Source organism: Meriones unguiculatus, chromosome 18 (assembly GCF_030254825.1).
Source record: "Meriones unguiculatus strain TT.TT164.6M chromosome 18, Bangor_MerUng_6.1, whole genome shotgun sequence".
Classification (NCBI taxonomy): Eukaryota; Metazoa; Chordata; class Mammalia; order Rodentia; family Muridae; genus Meriones; species Meriones unguiculatus.
Genome location: NC_083365.1, coordinates 65,393,184 through 65,418,634, shown reverse-complemented (window position 1 = coordinate 65,418,634; position 25,451 = coordinate 65,393,184). Strand labels below are relative to the sequence as shown.

Below are 25,451 nucleotides of genomic sequence, written 5' to 3'. Positions count from 1 at the left end.
TGATGGATGGACGAAAGGTGGTCTGGAGGAATGTTCAGTCTTTACGGATGTCACAATATTATTTTCCATGTGTCCCTTCAGAGAATGTTGGCTTTCGGATAAATTCGCCCCATGATTTTCAACCCAAACTCCCTCATAATATTTCATTTCGGTTTAAATGACTGCACCATCATGGTAGCCTCTCTTGACAATAAGAAAATGAAGGCTCTGTGGGCTGTTCTCCCTTCTCACTTTCCAGGAATGAACCAAATCCAGCTGCTAAGCAGGGAGCAGCGTGAGTGTCCACACCCACTAGGGCCTTTCCTTGGGGATTACTTCTTAAAGCGCCCCTCAGAATGAGGCCGAAATCATGAGCTCTAGGTGCAAGAGACATCTGCGTCCTAAAAGGGCATCATTCCCCACTCCCTTTTGCTTTTTGTATGCTATCTATAGATCTGCCTTTTTTCAGTGCAATACCCTTTAGGCCTTCACTTCTTAGAGAAAAAAAGAATTTCCCAGGAAGGCTGTCATCAAGAAGTGAGTTGAACAAGCAACACTAAATCTATTTTCAAAAGATAAAAAGATTTATCTTTGTGTGTGTGTGTGTATATCTGTGCATGTGTGAGTGTGTATGCTTGCACATGAACTCACAGAGGCCAGAGCGGGTGTCAGCTTCTCAGAGCTAACATTACAGGCCTTTGTAAGCCATCTTAGATAGATGCTAGGACTGAAACTTTGACAAAGTAGTAAGTGTTCCTCTCCAGCCCCCAACTCTGAGACCTGAGGGATGACACATGAGACTGTGAAGGGGCTGGTGAGGTGAACCTGCGTGTGACACATTTTTGCTTGGAGACAACCCCAGGATATAATCTTTTGGGTTAAAGGCCAGACCTTGATCACTTGTGAACTTTCTGATTAGACACCAAGGGGCTTCCTTACGAGTGTTGGATTAGGAAGGGTCACTGACTTAAGGTCAGGCCATGTTACCCTAATGCAGCCTAGTGACTGTCCTTTGGAGAACCAGATGGTAAGTGGGTCAGGATGCTACAAAGAAATAAAATCAGGAGACAGAAAGTTTGCTTTCTGGACCTTTCTTTTCTGTTGTTTTGAGGGTTAAGAAAACCAGGCAGAGAGAAAGAACAGTTCTGTTAGGAAATCAATAGGGTCTGTCAGTCTTCTAAGCCCACTTCTAGCCAGCTTTCTCTCCCTCAGCTGCTTACCAGAAACAACCTACTTCCGTCTTTCCCTGTACCCTCAGTGCTGGGCATTGAACCCGGGGCCTTGTGCATGCTAGGTAAGCTCCTACTGAGCCACACACCCATGGGGTAAGTACGCCTAACAGTTACCACCTAGTGAGTCAGACTGATGTTACTGCGCAACAATGGGAAAGACGATTCTGGAGAGGGATGTCCTCCAAGGTCAATCTCGATGGCCAGCTGGAAGATGACTGGAATGAGGCTCCGTGTGTGAAGGGCATGCAGGGTAGAATATTGGGGCATAGTCTGTGAAGCAGACCTACACTGGGTGACAAAGGTAACCTCAAAAAGCAGTGCAGTTATCATTAAAAAGTAGACACAGGTCTGTGCATCAGCGATCACAGAAACCCACGGCTGCTGTCGTTTGTTTTTCTAGGTTCACTTTTTAAATTCTTAAAATTCAATAGTGCATGTGTATGCACGTGTGGATGTCAGAGGACATGTCTGTGGAGTTGGTTTCATCTTCCACCCTTATGTGGGTTTTGGGATTGAACTCAGGTGTAAGGGATGGGAAGCAAATATCTTTACCCCACAAGCCCTCTGGTTTTCTTAAAACTCTTGTCTTTTTACACACTTGGGTACACACTCTCACAAGGCATGGTGGCAGCTGGGCCTCCTGTGTTCTGCGTGAGCAATGACGAGCTTCTCGGAAGGGCATGGTCGCAGCTGTGGATCTTTAGGGCAGTATTCAGGAGACTGGGACTGGTGTCTAAGCAAATACACACAACTTGGGATCACAAACACGACTGTTCGAGAACCTGACAGACACCATGTCCTTCTTCTAGACATGTAACACGGTCACTCAGCCAGTGCCAGGCAGTCACTTCCCCCCAGCAGTGGCTGCTTGCTAGGGACAAATAATATCCTGTCTTAAAATAGAGCATCTTTCCTAATTAGTGTATTTACTTGTTTGGCAGTAATGGAGATTGAATCTAGGGTCACACATGCCATGTAGGAGCTCTGCCATGAAACTACAACTTCATCCCGAGGCAGCACATCTTTAGGGAGTTAGGACAATTATCCTGGGGTTTTACTGTAGCTGCTTTAAGTTTTTGTTTGTTGGTTTTTGTCAACTTGACTTAACCAAAATTATCTGGAAAGAGGAACCTCAATTGAGAAAATGCTTCCATCACATTGCTTGTAGGGCATTTTCTGGCTTACTGATTGATGTGGGAGGGCTCCCCACTGTGGGTGGTGTCATGTCCTCGGCAGACAGTCCTGAGTGGTATAAGAAAGCAGGCTGAGGAAGCCAGCAAGCAGCACTCTTCCATGGCTACTGCTTCAGTTCCTGCCTTGAGTTCCTGTCCTGACTTCTCTGTCAGCTGAAACAAACCCTTTTCTCCCCAAGCTGCTTTAGGCCATAGTGTTTTCTCACAGCAGTAAGAAGCGAACTAAGACACCACATCCCAGGGCTTTCTATCTGGTTGCTGTGAAACATTATATAAGGAAAGTAGTCGGTTTGTGCATTCGCAGCAGGGACAGCAACTGGTGGAAAGCAAAGGGCCTACCTGACCCTCCGCAGTGCTCTTCTGCACCTGGGACTCACACTAGGGAAACTGCACCCACCACAGCCTACCTGGATATCATGATATGCCCCGAAGCTATGCTAGAACCAACAGCCCATGAGAGTAAATAGTGACAAATGTGGCTGGTGGCTCAAGAGCAGCAGCCTGGCTCCCAAGCCTGTTCCTGCTCACACATCTCACCCAGGCTCCATTCCTGTAAGTCTAAGTGGAGGCAGGGATCACAGAGGAGCTCAGAGGCTTTCCAAAAGACCCAGGGCAACCTTGGAAACACAATAATATTGTGACATCTTGAACAAATTTAACAGGTAGCATGTTACCTGGGAGAGTAAGAGCGCCTGAGAGTCTTGTGGGAGGGAGCGGTGGGAATGGAGTTAGGCTGAGAAAAGGGAGGTGGGGGCTTCGATAGCCCATCGGCACTCCAACCCCACAACCGACTGCAGTGATCAGAAGAGGAAAATCAGAGACAGAAAAACATAGAAGCAAAGGGGAGGGAGGAGGAAGACACTCCATTGGAGTGTCTTCAGGACTCCTTTCTCCTGACAAAGTCCCATCTAATTAGCTAGAGCAAAATTTAGTACTTCATACACAAGAGAGGGGGAAAAAAAGAACAGGTTCATGTTACAGTTTGCTCCTCAGTTAAGACTGTTTTTATTGTTGTTTTCTTTCCCAACCATGGGCTAAGCTGACTGCATTAAGAGTCAACTGAGATCCCAAGTGTAGCTGTGTACATACCTGTGAGAGGGTATCCCTGCCTGCTTGGGCTGGATTTGCATTGGAAGCAAGCCCAATGCTGAGGTTACCACCTTAGCGGTTATTTCAGAAAGGACCAGAAGTGGTGCTTTCGAGACTTAACTGTAGGGGAACAGAAGCAGGGAGGTGCTCCAAGACCACACTATAGTTAGTGACTAGGCACTCCAGGGACAGACAGTGCTCCTGAGCTAGGGATCGTGAGAGCTCAGAGGACAGAGTGCCATTGGATGGTGGAAAAATGGGGGCACTAAGTCTTAGCTGGCCAGATCAGAGGAGGAAATAAAACACAGAAATGAAATGGCATCCCTCTGCTTTTCTATCACCCATTGGAAACTAAAATAGCATCTGGGAACACAAGTATCTAATCACCTGTCTCAGTTTCAGTACCTGGCCTGGGCTTGCAGAGGCCCCCCAGGGCAAATTCTAACTCCTGCTACAAGTCCAGAGGATGGAGTGAGAACACAGGGCAGCGCTCACAGCACCTTGCCTGCTGTAGCAGTTTGTACATGTTTGTCTGTTATGGAGGTCAGGACAAGCGCAGAGGCAACCATACTCAGGTGCCTTCTATTTTTTTATGAGACAATTTCCCTCAACCCCCACCATGCCTGGAACTTCAACAAGCAGGCTAGTTAGGTAATCTTGCATGCACGTCCTGGGAATTAATTTGTCTTCACCTCTCATTATTGTTGGGAATACAAGTGTACTCCATTGTGCCTAGCCTTTAAATGGGGTTTAAATGGGTTCTGAGGACTGAACTCAAGTCCTCATGCTGGCGAGGCACTTGGTTTACCAACTGAGCCATCATTACCACGTTCACCAACACAGCTGTCATAGCAGGTGTCCCTAGGGGTTAGCATTACTGAGGAGGGTCACAGAACCCATTTTGTAGAAAAAATACAGCCTGGGGATGAGAGGTCATTGTGGTCCAGGGTCTAAAGCCCTTCCTAAGCCACACTTGGGGCTGGGGTTGGCACAGGGGAAACAGAGGTGGTACACAGGCTTGTGTACTGGGCTTGCTCCGAACACTTGCCACAGTCTACAAACACTATTTCACTTGGCCAGGAGAAATGCAAGTGCCATCTGTAGGGCAGCTCTGCCAGGGAACTCAGAGGTGACCATGAGTTCCACTCTGTTCTAGGACACACTCATCAGGAGCGCACACCAGACTGTGCAAACCCAGATACTTGGAACTACAACTCTTTCTGTACCACAAAATCATAATGGGTAAAATGATCTAAAATATAAGTGTTTAGAAACACAGTTCACAATCTCTGCTCAAATATCATGTCATATTTGTTCATTAGTTGGGAATAGCCGGCAGCCATCCCTCTCTGACACATAAAATATCTCAGTAATGAGATATTTTCCAAAGTGTTAGCCTGTAGGCATCTCTGATACTACTGGGTTGATGAAAATAACTTTCTCACCAGGGAAATCTAAAGCTACCATCAAATTAGAGCTGTTATCACTTTTAAAGTGATATCACCATGATCAAATTAGAGAATTTTGGACTAAAAAAAAAATCTTAATTCATCTCAACATTCAGAATTAAAAGAACAAATAGCTGGTCTTATTTTTCCCCCTCAGAATAAAAAGCTCACAGTCAAGAACATGCTTCAAGGGTACCACTCAGAAACATGGTGGAGGCTTCCCTGTGACGGTTATCACCTCGCAAGAGATGTGGCAAGCTACTGAACTCTTATGCTTAGTTTAAAACCATACTAAGTAATTCCCTAAAAGTAAGATTTGGCCACAAGGAAATATGTTTTAGCCACGGCCAGAACTTTTGATGTTGAAAGTAAATCTCTTCAGATAGGTGTGGTAGTGTACATCTTCAATGCTAGCACTCAGCAAGGCAGAGGCAGGCGGGCTGCTGTGAGTTCGAAACTGGCCTGGTCTACAAAGGCAGTGTAGGACAGCCAGGGCTACACAGAGAAACACTGTCTCAAAATAAAAAATAAAAAATAAATAAAAAGAAAAAAAAGAAAAAAGAAAAAAAAGAAATCTCTTCATTCGTTTCACCAAGAGTTAAAAAAGCTATGGTTAAGAATTAACGGACATTTTTAATGATTTGGAGATCTGCAAAGATTTATTTCTAGCTAGTTCTTTGATGGATTTTACTAGTACATACACCCAATTTTTAAAATCTAGGCATTTAATAAACAAAGTAATAAATACTTAATTTGAATTATAATCTTTTATTACCTAATAAATCAATAGCTAAAAGATGCATGAACTGTGCATTATGGAAGAACAAACTTCCCAATTAAGAGTGCAAAGCATCATGCTTAGACAAAGCAACAATTTGTAAAGAATGTGTATTTTCCATAAAGTCTTCACTGTCTCTGTAATGGGCCCTGGTTACCTAAGTCATGTACTTCAGATCACTCAGTCACACTGAAGAAAGGGTAGGCAAACATTCATCAGTTTCTGGTCACGGCTAATTCTAACAACATGCTGAAATCCTGGTAACACAGACTGAATCTGGAGATGTAACATCAGACTTGATATCACATCAAGTATTGATCTGATATTACAGCTATCACAGCACATACAAAGCAGTACAAAAACAGAAGGGTGCTCTAACAGCTTATAAAACACAGGCTTTCTCCAAGAGGGAAATACAGATTTCCTTTGTTCCATGATATTGATAGTGTAACTGAGGCCCGAGGAGGACTCTAGTGGTAAGAAAAGAATTCATAACAAGTTACATTTAAAAGCACTAGCGTGCTCTGCTTTGTCTCACATGCCTGTAATCCCAGCATTGGGGGATAGGATCAGGAGTTCAAGGTTATCTTCTGTTACACAGTTTGAGTCAGCCTGGGCTAAATGAGACCCTGTCTCAAAGTGAGAAGCAAAACAAAAGCAAAAACAAAAATAAATTTGGACATCTTTCCAGCAGATGGAGACCTTTACCAGGAAATGGTACATTTGGAATATTCTCACTGCATTTTAAGACCTTGTGACAGGACAAAAGTCCTGTCCTAGATTCTCATAGCCCAAAGACCTTGACTTCTCATAGATAAAACACAGCACCTGTGGCCCTTGCTGGTCCAGGATATGTGTGGCTTCTTGGAGCCACCACACCGAGGGGCTAGGTAATGCCGACCCAGGTGAGGGAGCCATCAGTCTCTCTGCAGACTTCCCACAGTCCTGAGACAGAACCTGCTCTCCTCTGAAGGCGTACCCCACTGCGAGGCATGGGGTTTATAACTGCAATCTCAGCAGCCTGGAGGCTGAGGCAGGAAACAGAAAGTTCCAGGCCAACCAGTACTATATAGCAGACCCCATCCCAAAAATAAAAATAAAACAAACAAGTAAGGAGTTAGGCCCCCAGACACTAAAAGGCCACTATGCACAGTCCTAACAGGAGTCTGTACATACTAAAGCCTGTGATGCTCAGGTCCCCAGCCACTGTCTTTCCAGAGCAGCATCTGCTTTAAACGGGACATGGGTGGGCCTGGAGTGGCCCCTGACCAGAATACTACCCCAGCTGTAGAGTCTAAAGGGTTTAGAGATAATAAACAGTCAGGGCTCTCCATTTTTTTAGAGGCTGGCTTAAGGGCTTTCTCAGAGGTTCATATGAACTTCAGTTTTAAAATCTATGCAGTACTAGGCTAGGTGTTTAGAGCTAGCAGAGAACATGGAGCAGGGAACTGGTCACTGTCGTGCAGGAGTTAACAGCCAAAGACCACACAGTTACAAATTGAGGGAGGATGGGAACCTAGCCCCTGACTTCTAGCACTCTGCTATCAAGCTTAGTTCTAAGCCAGGCTGTTCAAAAAATAGGGCACTTTCATCTTTCACTTATGTGGAATGAGCTTACCTTGGAGATAGTCCCCCATGGGAACAATTGGTAGGTGAGGTCAGGGGGCTGGTCCTGCTGCTGGGGTGTCGGGAAGGTGTCCGGCCAATTGTATTGCTTGGAGATCCCTGGGGCAAAGGAGTATAAGCACCATTATCCAAAGGGTTTCCTGAACACCCAACCCCTCTTCCCTTTGTTTTTTAACCCATGTGTAAATGGGTGGGATCTGCCCACATGCTTTCCCTGCGCCCCCAAGTTATGAGTGTAGATGGAGAACTGCTCTGTGGAAACTTGTTCTGGTGCCATCAGTATCAGCTTGTGGTGGCTAATACTGACTGCTAATCTGACAAGATCCAGAGCCATGTAAGAGATCAATCAAGATGAATTAAGGGGGAAGATCCCTGAGTTCCCCGCAGTGTCATCCCATGGGTTGGAGAGCCAAACTGAGTAAAAGAGAACGAGCTGAGCACCAGCAAGCAATCACTCCTCTGTCATCAGCTGTAGGTGCAGTATGACCCGTGCTACCTCACACTGCTGCAGTTTTGCCCTCCCTGTCATGATGACTGAACCACCCTGAACTGTGAGCCAAAACAGATCGTCCCTCCAGCAATGAGAAAAGGCACTAATATATCTAATGTGATACATACAAGTAAGCACTTCTACCATTACAGGGTTAAAAGAGTTACAGCAGATTCAAAGAATGAATGAACACTGCAGCAACTTAGGAAACATTTAACTGACTCAACAATCTTATCCTAAGAGGACCACATGAGCACCACGCCCATTAACTTCCAGAGCATATGCCAGGATCAGAAAGGACCCCAACCTTCATAGGCTCACAGACTTTTAACAAAGAACAAGGAAGCTGGCCATCCATCAGCCTGGTGATGTCCATCAGCTAGATGAGGGTTACCTGGAGGTCACGACCAAACCACCAGCAGGCACTTACCACTCCGGTGTTACTGGAGTTCTTGAGGTGGTTATGCAGGAGTTTGGTGGCACCATCCTGGAATGTTTTTGGCAAGGCACCAAGTAACATGGTAAATTCAGGAGTATTCAATTCAAACAGAGAGATGAGCACAATCTGTGCTGCCTAAAAAAAGGAACCACGGTTAAGATTTGTCTACCACACTACCAGAATATCACTAATGCTATTACTTCAAAAGCAGAGCATTTTTGTATTAATTGAAAACTAGAAAAAATGGCAGCATCAGTCAGAGAGCTGGACTTCAGTCTGGACCATTCCCGCTTTTGTTTTAATGCCCTGGCCTTGGATGACACATTTCCTTTGTTGTCTAGCAGTAGGAAAACAAAACAAAACAAAACAAAACCCTGGTAAATAGACAATAAAAAAATATTAAAAGCTTAAGATTGTTCTCACTCCCAGGAGAGCTGGACATGCTGGCAGTGCACCCAGGGAAGAGGAAGTTTCCAGACAAACCACTGCCGGGTTTATCTTGAGACATTCTACCCCACTGCACTTGACTAAGAAACTAGAAATTTTAAATACACATAAAAAATTTCTTCTTTTATGCCCAAGAACCCCGAAACAGACTTTGGGGAAACAAACTAGATACTGATGATAGATAAAAGTACACTCTATTACCTTTGGGAAAGTGCTTTATTAATTGAGGTAACAATACAGGGGCACTTGAAAATGACGGCAGCACACGGGAAAGCAATGATCTAAAACAGGCAACATGCTCCTAAGGCTCTGATTTAGCCACAGGCAGTCTGAGTTTAAAACCCAAAGCCTGAGGAGTTAATGAAGAGGTTGACTTGAAGGCGCTAAAGCTGGGTGTGGTAGCACACGCCTTTAATCCCAGCACTCAGAGGTGGAGGCAGAACTGAGTTCCTGCATCCTAGTCTACATAGTATACTCTAGGCCAGCCAAGGGTGCAGAGAGAGACTTTGTCTTAACAACAACTAACAACTAACTAAATGGTACTTCTGGTAAATACCATTTGCCATCTCCGGTTAATTTCTAAGAGTGAAGAGAAAGAAAAAATATTATGCAAAACTATTTCCAGTTTTTATTTTATTTTCATTTTAACTGCACAACATCTTTAGAGAGCCTATAATTTTTAGGATTGCAGTCAAGTATTTGAAATATTTTTCCATGACAGTGGCTCAAAGTAGTTTTTTATAAAATTCTTTTTCAACTTTTTAGAAGCATTCATTTAGAAAAGCATGGGGTACCACTTCCTCCCCTGATCTTCAAATACAGTCACCAGTTTTTCTATTCCAGACCCCAAGGCGGCCGGTGTACTCTTACCACCTGTGGGAAATATCATTCCTGCTTGAACTATGATAAAACATACTTTCCAGGTTAAGCATCCTCTGAAACAATCTGTTTCACAACAAATGAAGGTACTGTTAGGTGATTTGTGTAAAAAGAACCGACTTCAAACAATGTGCACATTAACTTGTATGGTTAAAATCCTTTTCATTAGATGTTAGAAAAACCCCACACACATGCAACCCCTCACACATGTGAGGCAGGAGACTGGAATTTCAGCAAGAGAAAACATAAGCATGCCGTCACTGCATAAGGAAACACACTCAGGTTTTACGTGTAGAAACTGGCACCTGAAAACTGTCAAAACCTATCTCGCACTCTCACTCTTCGTTTTGGAGACAGAGCCTCAGGTCTGTCCTGAACTTGCTATATGTAGCCGACAATGAGTGTGAACTTCTGGTTGTCCTGCCTCCATCTCCCGAATGCCAGGGTGACAGCTGTGCACAACCATGCCAAACTATGAGGAGCTGCGGCTGGAACCAGGGCCTTCTGCGCGCCCGGCAAGTACCGTATTTACTAAGCTACAGCCCCAGCCCTACTGCATACAGACTGCACCTATTGCAGTCTATCTTCATGTGAAATGTGCCACTGTCTTTAAGAGACCGTATTTCCTCCCAGAACGATGTGTTATGTAACCCCGCAAGCTAACCTGAGTTTTCACAGCGCTAATGAAAAAGCAGCATCTTTTAAGAACAGTAGGCCTGTAACCCTAGACAATATGAATTACACTTATCCAAAGAACGTGAACAATAAGACCTTTAAATTCTAACTCACTAGGCTTTTTTCAAATAACCCCAATGCTAATTTTAAAATACACATATATTTAGTGAGTATGTGAATGTGTGTGTAGGTATACTGTGTGAGTGTGTGTGTGTGTGTGTGTGCATGCACGTACGTGTGTAAACTTGAGCTTGACACTGGACGTCCTCCTCTACTGTTGTCCACGACAGCTAACCCGGCCACTCGTTTGGTTAGGCTGGCCAGCCATTGAATTCTGGGGATCTGCCTGTCTCTGCTTTTCTGGAATTTTGAGCACGTGCTGACAGGCCTGGCTTTTTTTTTTTTTTTTTTTTTCACACGGGTGCTGGGGATCTGAACTCCCCCAGCCCTTTGCTAACTTTTTGTAATGGAAAATTTAGAAGTTGTTAAGGTCTGGATAATTTATGAGTCAGGTGAAATCTTAACAGTGATTCTCATTCATTCCCATTGTAGTGTACTTGGGGTAAGAAAAAGTTCTTCAAATCTTACTGTCTGCTGAGAACTGCTAGGACCATCATCTGCCTGGAGGCTGAACACCTGACAGAAGACAGGACTTCTTCCAATTGGGCAGGACATATATTAAACTCTGACAAATGTTTCAGTGTTGATACTACTTAGCTGTAAAAACTTCTGCTGTGGGGAGAGGGGAGGACACAGCATTTTCTAATTTACCAGGACGGTAAAAGTGCTTTACAAAAACACTGAAGACAGGCATTGTGAAAATTTTAGTGTGTGTATTTGTGTGTGTGTGTGAGCATGTACACATGCACCAAGTGTGTGTGTGTGCATGCGTGTGTTCATATGAAGGCCAGAGGACAATCTCTAGGCTGTTCCTCAGGTACTGGCCACCTTGGTTTTTGGATAGCATCCCTCAGTGGACTGGAGCAGGCTAGGCGGGCTAGCTCAGTGTGCCCAGGAATCTTCTTGTCCCCATCTCCTCTCCTAGGCAGCACACCCTAGTCCAGGGGCACTCTAACTGGGCCCAAGCTCAGGAGAAGGTGCTCCCCTCAGCCCTGGATATGTATGACTTTGTCTTCCTCCCCTTGATGTTCTACTGAATATGACAGTGAGCTACACTTGGAAGCACCTCACTGGGAAGGTGGTTAAGCAGGACACCAACAGCAACACAGGCACACTCGGGCACAAGCCATTATATTAATGGGAATTCTCAGTGGCCTCACAAGGAAACTGGTGTGGACAATGTAAAAGAGGACAGAGGGTGTGTTTGGAATTAGTACACGGGGCTCAATCTACCTGTTTACAACTTTCTTCCAGGTTTCCTTCTCCAGGCCCAGAGCAGGTGGGAACTGACCTACTAGGGACATCCTCCCCTGCTCGACTACGCTGACGCTGGGACTGGTGAGCAGAAGAGGGGATGGTGCGTTAGAGAGAGGGAAAGGTCAGTCAAGCTGTCTGCTGGTTCAGAGAGTAAAGATCTATCAAGACTAAGACACCTGAGCCAGAGGTCAGGGATAGTGAGACCACAGCACCCAGAGCCTTGCTGGGTTCCTTACTTATTCACAGTTTTTCCTGGGAGAAGGAGATTTCTTGCCTCTTATGATGTGAAGAGCAATCAGAGGTCAAAGTGAGCCATCAGAGACAGTCATGGTTAAGTTCACAGTCAATTCTTAGTTTTTAGATTAGGATGTGCTGCCCACACACACACACACACACACACACACACACACACACACACACACACTTTAAATTTACATTTATTTCTGTATGCACATATGTACTACAACATGTGTGTGGGGACCAGAAGACAACTCATAAGAGTCAGTTCTCTTCCACCATGTGGATTCCAAGAATCAGGCTTGGTGGCAAGAGCCTTTACCCTCTAGGCCACCTAGCGCACAAGTCATTCACCCTTCAGAGACCATGTGCATACTTTTCCTGATGCAGCCCACTGCATTTTTATATTTCCTAGGATTCTTTGCCATGTCTTCATTTCTCAACACTTCTCAAAACATTTGGAAGCCAACAGATTGCCAAGCAAGTGTGAAAGGTCACTACTACCCCACTGAAAAGTGGCACCATGCTGTGACAAAGAGAATCATACATACAGCACTGAGAATTCTAAAGGAGAAACATGCAATTAAATACTCTGGCTGGGTATAGGGGTGCATGCCTGATAACAGTCCAGCACTGAGAAAGCTTAGGCAGGAGACCCCAAATTCCAAGCCAACTTGAGCTTCAGGAAACCCTGTCTCAAAAAACCCAAGGGCTAGAGATACAGCACAGTGGCAGAGTGCCCTGCATAGCATTTCAAGGCCCTGGGTTTGAGCTCCATCATCATATATGCATACACTCACTTCATACACAAGAGAGAAACAAGACAAAATTTATGAGAAAATTTTATTGCCTTCACTGGATGGCCTTTCATAGATGACATGACTTCCTAAGTGCTGGAAAGAGCTTGGTTCTCAATTTGTTTCCTAAACAGCAGCAGCAAGTCCTGAACATCCCTTAGACGGCAGCAAATGAAGTTACAGGATCTGTTTCTTACCATAATCAAACCTGCCCTAGATGCTCCACATAAGTATTATCAGCGCCTCAGAGACAACAAACAAGAACTCACGGAGACCAGCTGCATAGGCAGAAACCAAAAGGAGGCCAAGCAGCAAACTTGTTTCTATGGTAACATACTCCATTACCTTCCACCAAACACAGTGCACTGGGAAAGTCTAGTGGCCACTGAAGTCTGAGTCTGGCTAGCACACTTAACACAAAGAGAAGGTTAGTGTTAAAGTAGCCAGGCCAGGTAATGGTTGGGTGTCTCTGGGAGGCTTCCACCAGCCACAGTCTGGTAGTTAACACCCTTTTAATACTGTGAGTTTGATTTTGGTTTTGAAAAATACCTTAAATATTAAAACACACTTCTCTTTGCAGTGTGAAACACCCCTGAAAATGGAGCTAAGAAAGGAACAAAGGAAATATTAAAAATACTGGAAGTTAATGAGTCTAAACTCTATCGGCCTGCATCAGTTTAAGATGCTTCCAAAGGGTCATGGGTATGGTAAAGTGTTTGTCCAGGATGCATGAGGCCTTCAATTTGATCCCCAGAACACATAAGCCAGGGGTGGTCCCAGAAGTTTATAAGCTGCATGCAGTGGAACAGGCCTGCAATCTCCACACTTAGAAGCTGGAGGATCACAAGTTCAAGGTCATGGAGATGGAAGGCGGGGGTTGGGGGTGAGGTTTAAGAGGACACAGTGTTCTGATAGAGAACCCAAGCAAGTTTGTTCCTAGCGCCCATGTCAGAGGCTATCCATAACTCCAATTCTAGAAATGATGGCATCTTCTGGACTCCAAAGGTACCTGCCCTCACACGCCCATGTCTACATAACAGATACACAAATAAACACAACTTAAAAGAACAATCCTGGGCCTTAGAGATGGCTCAGCGATTAAGAGCACTTGTCCCTCTTGCAGAGGACACCCACTACTCCCTGGTTCCCAGCATTCACATGGCGGCCCACAACCTTCAGAACTCCAGTTCCAGGGCATCAGATTCTCTCTTCTGAGGCTGGCAGGCACCAGGCACAGACATGGTACACATACATGCAGGCAGGCAAAGAACCCATACACACAAAAATTTCAAAGTCTTGTTTTTATAAAGTAGTTTAAAAGTTATCCTCAGTCATATAGTGAACCTAAAGCTGGGTTAAAATGATACCATGTTTCAATAAATAAAATAAAATATAAACTAAAGTAATAAAAAAAAAGTTCCAAAAGAACTGTCACAGGCTGGGGAAGTGGTCAGTCAGAAAACGCTTGCCAGGCAAGCATAAGCACTTGACTTCAGATTCCCAGCATCCGTGTAAACGTGATTTATAGCTATGTTCTGTAATCCCCACACTAGCGAGGCTGGCACAGATCTGGCTAGAGTTGGCACTCATGGACCAGTCAGTCTAGCCAGTGAACTGCAGGACACAAATTTTAGACACTATATTCATTCAAAAAAACATTTCAAATACAGCTCCCATTTTGGGCATGTGCCACTCACAGCAGCAACCGTATTCATAAAGGTCAGCGGATGGCACAATTAAACAGGGCACTCAAATGAAAGTAACCCTATGCTCAGGAAGTCGTAAGCTATCGTGACCTGAAAGGAATCATTTGTGGCTGAGTGGTTCGTGGAGCCGAGGGACATATATTGGAATACTATGTCTTAATGCATCTGTTTGACCTAATAGCAAGGCGTCCCTAGTAAATCTTGTGCACTCACGGAGCCACAACACACTGGCTGATTAAAACTGGAGTACAGAGTGTCTGGAATGTAGACGTGCACCTACCAAAGCAGATGAACTGCACAACAATCTGCAGAGAAGCCAACATTTAAAGTGAGCAAGAAAGCAAATAAATATTTTGTAAAAAGTCTCCAGAGCTGGGGATATAGTTCATTTGAAGTGCTTGCGCACAAGTATAGGACCTGAGATCAAGCCTCAGAACTCACATAAAAACCGTCTGTGAGATGGCTCAGGGTATAAGCCAGACCTGAATTTTGTGCCCAGGACTGGTGGAAAAAAAAAAAAAAAAAAAAAAAAGGACCGACTCTCACAAGCTGTGCACTGATTTCCACACATGTGTTGTGGCATGCACCCTTTTCACGGGTAATTAAAACAACCACCACCACTCTAGGCATGGAGATACATGATTGTTACAGTTCTGGTTTTGTACTTTTGTAAAGAATTTTTTTTTCCATTTGTGTATGAGAGTCTGCCATGCATGCCCACAGAAGACAGAAGAAAAGGTCCCTAGGAGCTGGAGTTGGAATGGTGGTGGGCTGTCTGATGTGGTGCTAGGGACAGATTTTACTCCTGAAGAGTAGTAAGCACTCTTTAACCACTGAGCTCTCTAGCTAGGCACTAGTAAGCAGAGATGGGAGGTGTTCTGAGACTCACTGGCCAGGTCTCCCAGTCTACTTGGAGAGCTCCAGGCCAGTAAGAGACCCTGTCTCCAAATACAGGAGAACAACACCCAAGGCTGACTTGTGGCCTCCACACAGACACACAAATCTCCCTACTTAGGAACCAAGCCATTGAAAACTTTGGAAATGCAATACAAGGCCAGCCGCAAGTACAGGTGCCATGTAAGCCCCCTCCATCAACTGAGACTTGGGAGAATGACAGATATGCCTCTCATCACTGTCATACAGAGGAAGGAATGTGCAATACAGCCAACGGTCCTAGATGGTTAAATTTGAGACAAAGGAAAAAGTAATCTGAGTAAGCCTGATCCAATTAGGCGAGCCCTGCAAAGAGGTTTCCTACTGCTACAGAGGGACCTTCAAGAGGGAAGGCCTGCTATCAAGGGTATCAAGGGCATGTTCAGGACTGCATTATCAGGACTTCATTTTCTTTCTGCTTCCTGATGTTTTTTTCAGCTCTTCCATATCTGTATCCCTATCAAAAGGTACTCAACAGAAGTGACAGAGACACTGGCGTCATGTCCTTAAATCACAACTGCTAAGCCTCTTTCGTAAACAATATATTAAGTATCTTATCATTTGCTTCTGACAAAAAGTTAACACATTCTTACACCTGCTAGTGGCACTAGGCTTTTCTTTTAATTCAGCAATTCTGTCAATTTGAAAATTACAACAGAAACGTGTTTCTGCCTTATAAAACAAAACAAAACAAAACAAACAAACAAAAAACTAATGAACCATGTATTCCTGCATCTTCCAAATCCCAAAGTGACTCATTGGTTACACTTTGCCAATGGACTTTCTTCTGATAAATGCTTAGAGGTGAATGAAATATACTATTTAATCAAAGGGTCTACAGAACATTTCTGTGAAACGGACTACTACTTAGTAAGAGAATGGCAGCCTGTGCTTTTATTATCACAAAGGTTGATCCATCAGACTAGAGATGGACAGAGAAGCAGTAACAGCACAGCCTCGGTGACACAGTTATGGGTGTGGAGGGCAGTGTGCACATTTCCAAGAGATGTCTATGCATGCCTAGGAAGAGCCTGTAATCTTGCTTCAGCTCTGTGAACGTACCTTTCTCACGTCTGAACTCTTTGGTTCTGTAGTCCATGTTATGATTCTAGAAACAGCAAGTCTTGTTTCGCTGGAGTTTACAAAATCTGTAGGGTCCATCTGTCTAGCCAGAGATTCGATGTATTTCAGGATTGCAACTTTGACCTGAGAGACCAATGATTATAAAAACGTTAGGCACTGGCATGTCACAATCTTTGAGCAGAATTTATGGCCCCTGTGTCTGAGAGTAAGTTTATATATGGAGTGACAAGCCTATTCTACATCCATGCCTCCAAATTCTTAAAGAGAGTGGTTCCCTGGCCAGGCCCAGGTCCACAGCCAGTTCTGTAAAACATTCCGGGTAGGGTCCTGAGAGGCAACTCCAATCCCCCAGGCTCATACTCTGCCCAAATTTCTCCACTGGTTTTTGATCTCAGGAGATAGGGGCTGTTAGCTATGAGACCCACCCTAGAGTCTCAAGAAAAGTCAGTGGTCAAGGACCTGCAATCTGACCACACACAGCCTCTGTCCTTTGTGTGCTAGCATGACTGAGTTGTCTTGTCATTACAGGTGTGGCTTTCCCATCTTAGAGAGGGTTATATAAAGTATGCTAACACTGTACTGGTCTCAGCACATCAGAATGCTCCTTTCCCAGTTACAGCATCAACTGTGAGAAGGCTAATAATGCACAATTGGTGAGGACATGGAATGACTGGAGTTCTCAGACACTGTTGGCAAGAATATAATATGGTACTATTATTCTGGTAGATCCTAAAAGTGTTAGGCATCTGCTTACCCAAGGAACTAGCCATTTCAGACCAAGAGAAACAAGAACACGCCCACAGAGTGCTGATCAGCAATGCTCCTCGTTATTCAGAAGCAAGTCACAGAGGGAAAAGGAAACTTGAAAACCAACTCTGAATGATAGGAGTTGAACTACGTGAACAGTCACTGACCTTGAGGTTTGGAGTTTGAGTCTGATCCACAATGAATCTCATGAGAATGTTAAATTGTTGATCAAATGGGAAGGAATCCCTAGGATAGAAACAAAAGCAAGTTTTTATTTTCAAAGAAATTTATTACAAAAAAGAACATTAAACTGTACAAAATATCCTGCTGTAGATTCATATATACAAAAGAACATTCACATGTTTATTAATAGTACTTTCGAGTTTATATAAATAGTAAATTAATATTTCTTTATAGAAAACTTGGGGGAAGGAACATACGACACTCTGAGTAGCTACTTGAAAACTGAAAACTAGGCAGAGACTGTAAGGAAGCAGGCACCTCCTGTCGCCTCCCCTCCTTTCTGAACATTGCTTATGGAGAACTTCTGACTCCCAGTCCCCATCTTCCCTTAGCCTTAGGGTGCTCACCGCTCACTCTGTGGAAGCTAAGAAGGTGTCCCCCTAGCCCTGTATGCGCAGGTGACCCTCCTGCAGTCACCAGAGAAGAATTCCTGTGTGATGCTCAGTGCTGGGAAACTCTCTACCCAGCTATGACTCATGCGGATACCTCAGGTCAAAGGTGCCCCTTTTCTTCCCTTGAGCCTGTGACCAAGCCCATGTCTCACAGTCACTGTACATGTCTGATCCAACTAAGTGATCCTGGGGGCTTCTGGCTAGGGAACAGCAGTCTTTTCCTCCTTGGTGTGGCAATCACTACTGCTAGTTTAAAATTGCATAATGGAGCAACTGGGTTGTAACATCTTCATCGCAGAAAAGACCAGGCCGCTGAGTATCTGGGGCTGAGTGACAACACTGTTCTCTCTGGAATCTCTAAGGGACTCTTCCTACGAAGGTATGGGAAAGTGACAAAGGATGCAAGTTTGAATCTTCAACACAGGAAGAAATATTAGCAAGTGTTCCAAGGCTGGATTGGAAATTAGAAGAAATAATACAAGAGAACTATAAAAGGGAACCTACTAAGAACCAGTGTTTTAATCATAATTACTTAGAAAAAGTAACCTTAAGGCAAGTGGCAGAGCCCCGGCCTACCATGTGCAAAGTCTTGGGATACCCCTGCCCCTCAAATAACAAAACTGGCCCAAGAACATCCATATTTTCCACATCTATTTATATGCTGGATGCTACAGAGGGCCACTTCTGAAACCAAGTGCACTTGAGGGCCTCTACTTAAGTTGTCAACAGCCACAAATGAAAGCCTCTCCTGCTTCTGTCCCAGCAGGTGAAGATATGTTGGTGTGTTTAGGCAGGGAATGTGCCTGTTGTCGGGCATAGCTAGAGGCAAAGAGGCCAGGGCAGATCAGAACAGTGAAGCAAGCTGCTCCTGGCCAATAATCACTGATTAGCTTCACAATGTCCTCTGGGATCTGCAGCTCGAACAGCCTGCAGGTTTCTGCTCCATCTCACCTTTCCTACAAGAACAGCTTTACACAGCAGTTGAGGGAGTGGAGATAGGATGGGGGAACAAATACCTTAGACATACACCAAATTTACTTGCGATTAATTTTCTGTTTCGTTTTTTGCTTGTGCATGTGTGTTGACTGTGTGGATGCTGAGTATCTTCCTTGATCACTCTATTTAATGAGACTGGATCTCTTATTTGAAGCCAGAGCTTTCTAGCTAGCAAGCTTGCCCTGGAGATCTACTGACTCACTTTCCAAGTTCTGGGATTATAGGTGGCCACCATGCTTGCCTGGCTTGTACATAGGTTCCGGTAATCTCTCTGATCCTCATGCTTGTGGGGCAAGTGCTGAGCCATCTGCCCACCCTAAGATTAGGACTCTTACAAGAAAGGGCATCAAGGAAAGTAACTAATAAAAGATCACAGTCCTACTTCCCTCCCGCTGTATGTGTCTGTGTATGTGAAAGCAGCTGTGGCGGGAGGAGAGAAAAACAAAACTCACTGAGCTACAGCCAATTATATTCCTTAATCATCAAAATTTAGGACTATAATCTTAATAGTCTTACCAGTCAAAAAAAAAAAATCTTAGTGATTCACCTAAGTTCAGAGACCTCTGGGCTAAATCTGACTCACACATGTTTTATTTGGTCTCCACAGTGTGATAAAAACATCTTTAAGTACGTTACCCAAATCAATGCTTTTGACCTTTTATAAAGTCTGGGGACACTGCATCAATGATCTAGGCCACAAGCTGTCAGAGACCCGTCTCCTTTCTACCTGCATGGCTGTTTATACAGCTGTATTAGACCAGAACACCCAAGTCAACCCTTGGGCAGTCCTTTGTAAGGCCCCCAGGCACTCGTGTGCAGTACTGCTCTAATGGATCATCCAGTGCCAGAAAAATCTGGAAGCCTTATCACAATGTATGCAAACCTTGGTTCTTTCAAAATCAGAAGAAAACCTGTGCAAATTACACAGGTAAGCAGGCTAAGAAATCCGCTGTTATCAGTGTAGAATCCCAAATCCCCCAAGGCAGATGGTCATGGTGCAGCTGCCAGCATGGGTGTGATGGTGGGTGACATGTGCTGAGTAAGAAGGTGCAGGAGGGCAGGGCACAACCCACAGGTCAGTCTGAGATCACAGTGACATACAAAACAACAATGGCCAGAACTTCTGGCACCAATACCAATTTTGACCTTAGGCAAGTCAGGGTGGCTCTGTTTCTCACTGATAAAAAAAAAACCACGTCACCTCCGAGCTCCTTCCCTGTGAAAATCCCATTGATTTTCCCATGATGGACCAGGGGATCTATCCTAGTCTGTGAGAACTGGGCTCTATGAAAGTTACCGCTCTGGTGATGACTTCAGAATGCTCAGGAGATACTGCTTGTTCTCAAAGATCCCCGAGTCTCCCTTTAGCCTCTATCTTCTACCAAATCAGTGAGATCACCGAAAGTACCTTCTGAGATCGACCATTCACTTCTAGTCCAGGCATGCTAGGGCCACTCAACTGCACAGCCAGCATCAGGCTTCTGCAGAGCAGTGCAGTTTGTAAATGTTTCTGAGTCACTGTAACAGCCAGATGGGCTACAGAGACTGATACGTATTTCAAACTCCCAGCTGAGGGGCACATGAGCCTACACGCGCACGCGCACACGCACACGAGCACAATTGCACGCAAAGACCATGTGGAAACCAGAAGTCAGTATCAGGTGCCTTCCTCAATCACTTGCTCCCTAATACTTTGAGATGGGGCCTCTCACTGAACCAGGAGCCCATCAATTTGGTCAGAATGATTGATCAGTAAGTCCCCACTTCGGGCTCTCCTTAACTTGCCAGCGGTAGGATTATAGGTGTAAACAGGGTGCTAGGACCTAAAATCAGGTCATCATGTATGCATGGTATTTTACCAACTGAGCTACCTCTCTAGCCCCAGAACTGTCAATTCAGAGACAGTTTATGGCCCAACAAGATTTCTCTATCATATATTGCTAAATTTCTGAGGCAAATTACAAAAAAAATTGAAGTATTAAAATTTAAGAACTTCAGAAAGATATAAAAATATTCTAAATAATCAATTATTAAGAAAGTTCTATATATTTAAAAAGTTCTATATATTTCATAGCACTCATAATAAAATATTGGCAACTTGGGATATTAGACATATAATATAGAATCATACTAAAATCTGTACACCTAAAGAAGCTAAGCAAGGAGGAGGACCCTGTGTAAGATGCGCAATCCCCAAAGGGGCAAAGAGGATGGACATCAGAAGAGGGAGAAGGGAACAAGACAGGAACCTACCACAGAGGGCCTCTGAAAGACTCTACCCAGCAGGGTATCAAAGCAAAGACTGAGACTCATAGCCAAACTTTGGACAGAGTGCAGGGAATCTTATGAAAGAAGGGGGAGATAGAAAGACCTGGAGGGGAACAGGAGCTCTACAAGGAGAGCAACCGAGTCAAGAACTCTGGGCCCAGGGGTCTTTTCTGAGACTGATACTCCAAACAAGGACAATGCATGGAGATAACCTAGAACCTCTGCACAGGTGTAGCCCATGGCAGCTCAGTGTCCAACAGGGTTCCCTAATAATGGGAACAGGGACTGTCTCTGACATGAACTCAGTCCTGATGAGACCTGATAGGCTAGGGTCAGATGGAAGGAGAGGAGGACCTCCCCTATCAGTGGACTGTGGGGGAGCATAGGAGAACAGGAGGGAGGGAGGGTGGAATTGGGAGGGGATGAGGGAGGGGGCTACAGCTGGGACACAAAGTGAATAAACTGTAATAAATAAATAATTAATTAAATAAGCAAACAAACAAATAAAAATAAATTCTGAGTGTCAAAAAAATGTTGGCAACTTGAAGATAACGTGGGTAATTCTATCTCCTAGACTGGTGAGAACTAGCAAGGGGAAACTGAGTAAAAGCCAAAACCATAAGTCAGGCAATGGTGGTGCACATCTTTAATGTCAGCACTGGGGGCAGAGGCAGAAGGGTGTCTGAGTTTGAGGCCAGTCTAGTCCACCTAGTGAGTCCAGGATAGCAAAGGCTACACAGAGAAACCTTGTCAGAAAAAAAAATATTAATAACCCAACAAACACAATCAAACAAAAGACCTCACGTGCTCACCTAGTGACATCTAGCGCCTTCTGAACTTTCGCTTGCACAGATCCAAGCAAGTCTGCTCCCATTTTCTTAAGCAGTTGTGTGAGAAGGACGAAGAGCCAGTCTTGCAGGTCATCCTTATGAATGATTATAAAATCCACGAGGGTCTCCAAAAACATACTGAACACCTGCACAAAGAGGGCAAGCACCTCAGAGGCTGCACTCAGGATCTCCTCCATACGCTGAGAACATTTCAAGTGACCCCCAAAACCCCGGCTGGCCTAGCCCAGTCTTGTCACTTAGGTTAACAACGTTAAGTACTACTCTCATCGTCAGAAGCAACAAATGCACAGCAGAATATGGGAGGTGGGGGTGGGGGCAGGGGGTGGGGGTGGTTGACACTTACTCTCTGTTGTGAATTCCACCGCACAACAGGCCATGCAACAAAACAAATTCCATGTTAGTCCACAGCAAAGTAATACCAGTTTCATGCAGTTTCTTTTAACAATTCTGAGAAGGCTACAAACTGATAAAATATGTTCTTCTCCCTCAATATAAACCTGTAACTGTCAGTACAGAGGGAAATTTTAACTTTTTGGAGTTTAATCCTGGAGGGTTTTCTGTGAGAGAAAGAAAGAGAGGAGATGGGGGGTGGGGAGGGGAGGTGGTGTTGGGGGTCGGGAGGTGGTGTCGTATCCTGATTTTATACTATTCTGACTCATTTCCTAGCATCCAATACATATCATTACAGGACACAAAGGGGTAGAAGGCCTCTTCATGTTTCTGTAACCACCGACTTTTGTGCCAATTTCAGATGTTATGGATAGGGTTATCAGGAGCTACTGAGCACCCCAGCTAATTCTCATAGCACTGTGTAGTTTGCTGCCACCTGAGCTACGATGCACAGTGGAGTATCCCTAAGCCTGTCTCAGGGAAGGAAGTGGCACTGGGCTCCCCAACCCTGATGCTGTGCTGGGATACCCACCCCACCCCACCTCAATTCTACCACAGCAACTATTCTCCATGAGCAACTACTGTCTCCAGTGACAATGAGCTCCGATAGGTAGGACTCCTAGCTTGGCTCAGGTGGCTAACAAATATGAACTAAACTGAGACCTCCAACTCACTGGACAAGAGCCTTCTGATGGAAACAAACTTCCTCCTTTATCCTCAAATTCTGCTTCTGAATCAGCAATCTAGAGGTAATGGGTGACAGAAAGTTCGTCAATGCGAAACCATCTAATATTATATCCTTTACGGTATAATTCTTATCAGTTCTATTATGCTTATGGTTTAAATTAAATTGTATTGCTCTTAATACCTCCATAGAGAAAAATCTTGATGATTAGATCTTTGGTTATCTATGTGGACTTTAAACTCAGCCTTGTTGGGTTTAAAATTAATGCCTTTGATGTCCTTTCTGGAAGGTCTTCACAGACAGGCTTCAGAGCTGACATAGTGAGTATTGTTGAAGGAACAAGAGGGAGAAGCACACAGTGCTTGGCCCCTGTGCTCTTGTGAGTGCCAAGGCAAGGGTCTTGCCTGGTTTTTCCATATCCCTAGCTCATGGTAGGAATTCAGAAAATGTTGAATGACTGGGTGGGTGGGTGGTAAATGGATGAATAGATGGATAGGTTGATGGGTGAATGGATAGATGGATGGTGGGTAGGTGGATGGGTGTATGATGAGATGGATGAATGGACAGATAGACTGGATGGTTAGATGAATGGATGGGAAGATGGAAAGGTGGGTGGGAGGATGGATGGATGAACTGATGGGTGGGTGAATGGAAAGACAGGTGGGTGGATTTACTATCAAGGACAAATCCTACAAGGAAGCAAGGATAGGAAAGAAGAAAGAAAAGGAAGTTGCTGGATTATCTGGCCATGATAGGCTTTATTCTCTCAGCAATGGAAGAGACCATCCTTAAAAACTATAGTGCAATCCTATCTCCAATGACATTAGTTTCTATCCATTTCTACGGTTTAGGGTCTATCTACCCAAGACACTAGATACACTTAAGTGTTTATCTTTTATATCATTTCTCCATTTTCTTTCTCTTTAGACATTAATATCCCCTACCAGCTTTTTTCCGAACAACAGTATTTACTTAAAATACTGTTAGATCCAAGGAACTTTAGTAAAGAGGTCCTCTTCTCAGTACTATCCCTGCTGGGTTTTCTGAGATAAAAAAACACAGAAAGAGATGGGGGTGGTGTTGTCCTGGAAATGACTTTGCCCACTCTCTGTGTAGTTTTCCCCAGCAGGGACTCTCTTGATAAAAAGGTAGTCCTCAAGCTTGGTGTTCCCAGAGGGCACCAAGTACCACCTAGGAAAATTCCATCCAGCAAGTTCTTAGGAATAGCCAGATTCTATCAGGAGAAATAACCGAACTCAGTTTTGCAACAAAGGGAATAAATACTATATTTAATATGGTACAAAATATAAATATATACATAAAATTCTACCTGAGATACCAAGGTAATATACACATTTCCCACTAATGTAACATTTTTAAATGTTCTCTATTATATTCTAGAACCTAGCACACTGGCTAAAAGGAGACAAACAAAACTGCCTGCTCACTGAATGAAAGACTCCGATTCCTTTCATGACATCCCTTATTTGAGGGACACTTAATTTGAGATTGATGGCCATGGAAGTTCTCAGGAATTGTGCTCTGAAAGGTGTTAATGCAGACTACGGGGGAATTCTGGCTCAGTTCTGAGGTGTAATACACAGTTTGTGCAGGCATGCAGATGGAATATACATACGGCCTGGTTACCTTGCTGTGAGGGTCGGCAAACATTCGGGTGAAAATCTCACACAGTCTCTTCAATTCTACTCGGCTAGAGGACAAAAAATGAAAATAAATGCGTTGAAACTGTAATGTCACCAGTACAATTAGATATGGCTTTGCTTTAAAAACCCTTAACTAATCTTTAGTTATATAACACAAAAACTATCTTAAATGAATTATCTAATTCATGATGAAATTGAGATTCCAAAACCATAGTCTTAGTCTCAACACATTTGATTGCGATCTGCTCATTGCTACCTGGAAGTCGACAGGTATAAACCAACTCTTACTTCAGCCCAAGTCTATTTTCTACCTGTGAGGCTAAGTGTGTGTGTGTGTGTGTGTGTATGTGTGTGTGTGTGTAGATCACAGGACAACCTGTAAGGGTAAGTTCTCTCCTATACAGGGAGCCCAAGAATTGAACTCTTTTGGACAGTAAGTACCTTTATCCATTGACTAATCACAGTATGGACCACATACTTCCCTTGTGGCTTTTCTTACAGCTGGGAACTGAGGATAACAGAGGATATGCCACGTGGCTGAGGATAGTGCAAGAAAATGGATAACACTGGGAAGAAGAAAATCCTCAGTGTGTACTGATGTCCCCTGCCTTTTCTCAAACTGACTCCCCCTTTCATATCAAGGTTGGAAAGCACAGTTCTCTTTCCAGTCACCCTGAACAGTCCACTTCTTCATACATCTGCGATACAGAAGCCTCAATGGTCTAGTAACCTAGAGGTGAGCAGTGCTAGCAGATTCTTAAGAACTATTTGTGGGGACCTAGTAAACACCGAGAATCTAGAAAGTGG

General features: G+C 44.1%; 1 protein-coding gene across 1 annotated transcript in view; it reads right to left on the bottom strand.

Moving 5' to 3' along the window:
* The window catches only part of Clasp1 (cytoplasmic linker associated protein 1), a 219,296-nt gene that overhangs the window by 31,335 nt on the left and 162,510 nt on the right, over nucleotides 1–25,451 (bottom strand). The window contains exons 29-36 of the mRNA XM_060371639.1: nucleotides 24,628–24,691; nucleotides 24,114–24,116; nucleotides 21,867–22,030; nucleotides 17,323–17,401; nucleotides 16,388–16,531; nucleotides 8,266–8,409; nucleotides 7,338–7,444; nucleotides 3,079–3,195 (exon numbers count right to left, since the gene is read on the bottom strand). Of these exons, the coding sequence (XP_060227622.1) occupies nucleotides 3,079–3,195; nucleotides 7,338–7,444; nucleotides 8,266–8,409; nucleotides 16,388–16,531; nucleotides 17,323–17,401; nucleotides 21,867–22,030; nucleotides 24,114–24,116; nucleotides 24,628–24,691 (822 nt within the window). The remainder of the gene's footprint in view (nucleotides 1–3,078; nucleotides 3,196–7,337; nucleotides 7,445–8,265; nucleotides 8,410–16,387; nucleotides 16,532–17,322; nucleotides 17,402–21,866; nucleotides 22,031–24,113; nucleotides 24,117–24,627; nucleotides 24,692–25,451) is intronic.